The sequence below is a fragment of the Pterocles gutturalis genome, unplaced genomic scaffold, assembly GCF_000699245.1.
Source record: "Pterocles gutturalis isolate BGI_N339 unplaced genomic scaffold, ASM69924v1 scaffold14029, whole genome shotgun sequence".
NCBI classification, from domain to species: Eukaryota; Metazoa; Chordata; class Aves; order Pterocliformes; family Pteroclidae; genus Pterocles; species Pterocles gutturalis.
The window spans coordinates 9,565-12,656 of record NW_010128398.1 but is presented as its reverse complement, the minus strand read 5'-3'; the positions used below and the strand labels follow the sequence as shown (position 1 = coordinate 12,656).

Here is a 3,092-nt window from a genome sequence, read left to right as displayed (position 1 = left end):
CCCATACTGCCTTCAGTGCCCATCTCTTTGTCACCTCTCTGCTGTGTCCTGTTGTCTCTCCTGGCCTCCAAGCTCTGCTGTCCCTGACGCCTGAGCTTTCTGCAGATTGTTACCTCTGCTTTGTGCTCGAGACAGTGACCGTGTAAATGAAGGAGTTTCTGTGAGAAGTCACAGGAGAGACTCGCCCAGCAGAGCTCAGGAAGTTCAAGCCTTACGTAAGGAAGAGGTTCGCTCCCTCCATCACCAGCGATGCCCAGGCACACTGAAAACAGCCAGGCAGGAGTTAACGGCCTGCTACGCAGTCGCTTTTGGATTGTGCCTGCACAATCTAATCTCTGCACAGCACATCAGGCTGCAAGCCTCCCATCAGGCCCCAGCTGCCCAGCCCCAGCAGGAAGAGACTGTGTGGTACCAGGCTGCCCACATGCTCAGACACATCACACCACCCATGCTCCATGAGCTGGAAATGCTCTTGCTTTCTTATATTAGCTCAGGATCGCCCTTATGTCTGGATGGAGGGAGGAAAAAATACCCCAAACAGGTTCGATCGCAGTTAACCGCGGCCAGAAGCAGAGTTTAGCAGCATACCTCTTTATGCACCTTTGTCCTGCTCTTGATCTCTGCCACTATCATTCCCACGATGGAGCCTCTGTATGTGGCTGCGAGGGAAAAGAACTTCTTGTTGGAAGTGATATCTCGGTACCATGAGTCAGGGTACCTGGGGAGGAAGAACAAACAGGAATGTCTGGGGATGCAGAGCCCATGGGAGCAGCCACCACCGCAACCAATGCTGTGCCGAGATGCTGCTCAACTGGCAAAGGGCAGCAGCATCTTTAAATGTCCAGCACTGGAACTGCAGGCCAATGTGTTTTACACAAGCCTACGGGAGGGAAGCTGTACTACTGAGAGGGCTGTCTTCTGCAAAGACACATAGACAAGTAGCTCAGCCGTATGTCAATCTAAAACTCTTTCTATGCTACTAATTTGGGTCATGACATGAGATCTGGGTTAGGAAGTTATTCAACCTTCCTGTCTTAACTGCTTCACGGTACCAGTGAACACCACACAGCTGCTGTACCCCATTTGGTAGCATGGTTTCTTTCAGCTGCATCTAAGCAGCAATGCAGGCTGCTCGTTCACATAATGGCCTCCTGCCTTGCTAAGACAATCATGTTTTCATTTTACATTCATTGCCCAGAGCTCTCACTTCCATCTTTAGCAAGTTATTTTTAAATACAAGATCCATCTGCCCTCATCTACAAGCGTAAGTATCTCATTAATTCGATACACATGTGAAAAAATACTGCATGTTGGTACAAAAAAAAAAAAAAAAAAAAAAAAAATCACATAACCAGCCTCCAGCTCTCCCCTCCTTCTGGCAGCTACTGCAGCTACTAAAGGGAAACAAGCGTACACTGATTTATTTCAAAGTGAGAGTTCAGCATGCCTTGTGTTTAAAAGAAATCTACAAATTCAAAATATTATGAATGCTTTTGCTGGTTTGTTATATTTTATGCAATCTTAATTATAATCTGCTAAAATCCTCTATAAACCTTCTCAACAAAGCTAAAGAAAAAAAAATCCCCAAATTTTACAGCTGTAGTTTTCCGGGATGCTTTAAGCCAGAAAGCTATCACCGCTCCCCAGAAACGCTCCTTATTCCCGTCCTTGTGCAGACACAAGCATTTACCAAACCGGGGCCTGGGGAACTGCCCTGGGACAGACTGAGATCAGCTTTCAGCCAGAGCTTTGGGAGCAACAGTGACCCTGAGTACACAGGCAGGTACTGTTCAGTCTCCCTGGGACATTCAGAAGGAACAGTTGCTCCACATCGGTTTGGCTCAGCTCTGAAGGTGCTTTCTCAGCACGTGCTCCAGAACACAGCTTGCTTTCACAAGCACAGGGATGCTCTTTTTCCTGGACGTGTGCTCCTTTCCCCATCTCACACAGTCTTTCCCAAGAAATTGATCCACCCAATTAATTACAAAGCCCATTTTTCTGCCAAAATCTGCACACAGGAACTTTCCAATGACTTTAAGACCCTGCAGGAGAGGCAGCAAAGGGTCCTGAACAGGAACACCACCACAGTGCAAAAAAGATTCAGAACCCACTGTTATCTTAGCAACGGTCCAGATGGCCGCAGAGCCTCTGGTGTCAGCTCTGAACTGGACCAGCACAGGTTCATATGATTCGTTTCTAGATCCCTGACATCTCACACCCCAAACTGGTAACATACTCTATTGGGAACCAGTCGCCACAGAGCTGTTTCACTGTGTCTATGTCATCGTGGCAGAGAAGACGCAGGTTTACGTCGGTAAGTGCAGTCGGGGGCACGTCCTCTGTCATTCACGCCTGCAAGAAAATAAAGCACATTAGGAACGATGAAGCACAGGTTCTGCATCTCGGCTCCAGTCAGGCACCTCCGCAACAGCAGCAGGAGGTTCTCGATATCAATAAAATTGTTCTTCCAAGCAGAATGAGTTTTCAAGAGAGATGAAACAAAACATGGCAACATGAACCGGAGAAGCGACTCGAAGCCCTGTTGCCCAGAGGATGAGCACAGATCACTTCTCAGCCTGACCCACCCTGCAGCGGCGCACACCCTGCTCCCTGCGAGCACAGACCAGCGATGCTGCGTGTGCAGGAGCGTGTGGCACCAACCACTTCCAAAAAGAGCTCAGGGTGCTGCAGGCAATAAGCCAACAATGTGCCAAGCGTACCTAATGATGTATGGAGCTCTGAGCAGGACCAACGTCTTACTAAAACACAACTGAGCAAACAGCTTAAAAAGGAAGCGCTGCTGGAATCACCTTTCTAAAGCCCTCTTACACAATGCCCTCACCTCCAGTTAGGATGCATGCAGGGTATTCAAATTCTTTGCAATGGTAGTTCCAGGTAGAAGGAATGGCAAAATGCCTTATTGGAGCAGAGGTCCAAGGACACTCTCCTACAGCTCTTGAAAAAGAGGACATGGGGTGGGTTTCTTCAAGCAAGGGATCCTTCCCAGACACAGCCTTCCTCCCATGACTGGTTCTACACATTTCCCTGAGCAGGGCATCCCAGGGGATCCGTATATTGATATGGATCACTTG

General features: G+C 48.4%; 1 protein-coding gene across 1 annotated transcript in view; it reads right to left on the bottom strand.

Annotated features, from left to right (window-relative positions):
* The window catches only part of NAA60 (N(alpha)-acetyltransferase 60, NatF catalytic subunit), a 6,670-nt gene extending 4,315 nt beyond the window's left edge, over positions 1–2,355 (bottom strand). Inside the window, exons 1-2 of the mRNA XM_010079613.1 lie at positions 2,237–2,355; positions 589–718 (exon numbers count right to left, since the gene is read on the bottom strand). Of these exons, the coding sequence (XP_010077915.1) occupies positions 589–718; positions 2,237–2,346 (240 nt within the window). The 5' untranslated portion in view covers positions 2,347–2,355. The remainder of the gene's footprint in view (positions 1–588; positions 719–2,236) is intronic.
* Positions 2,356–3,092: the final 737 nt, after the last annotated feature.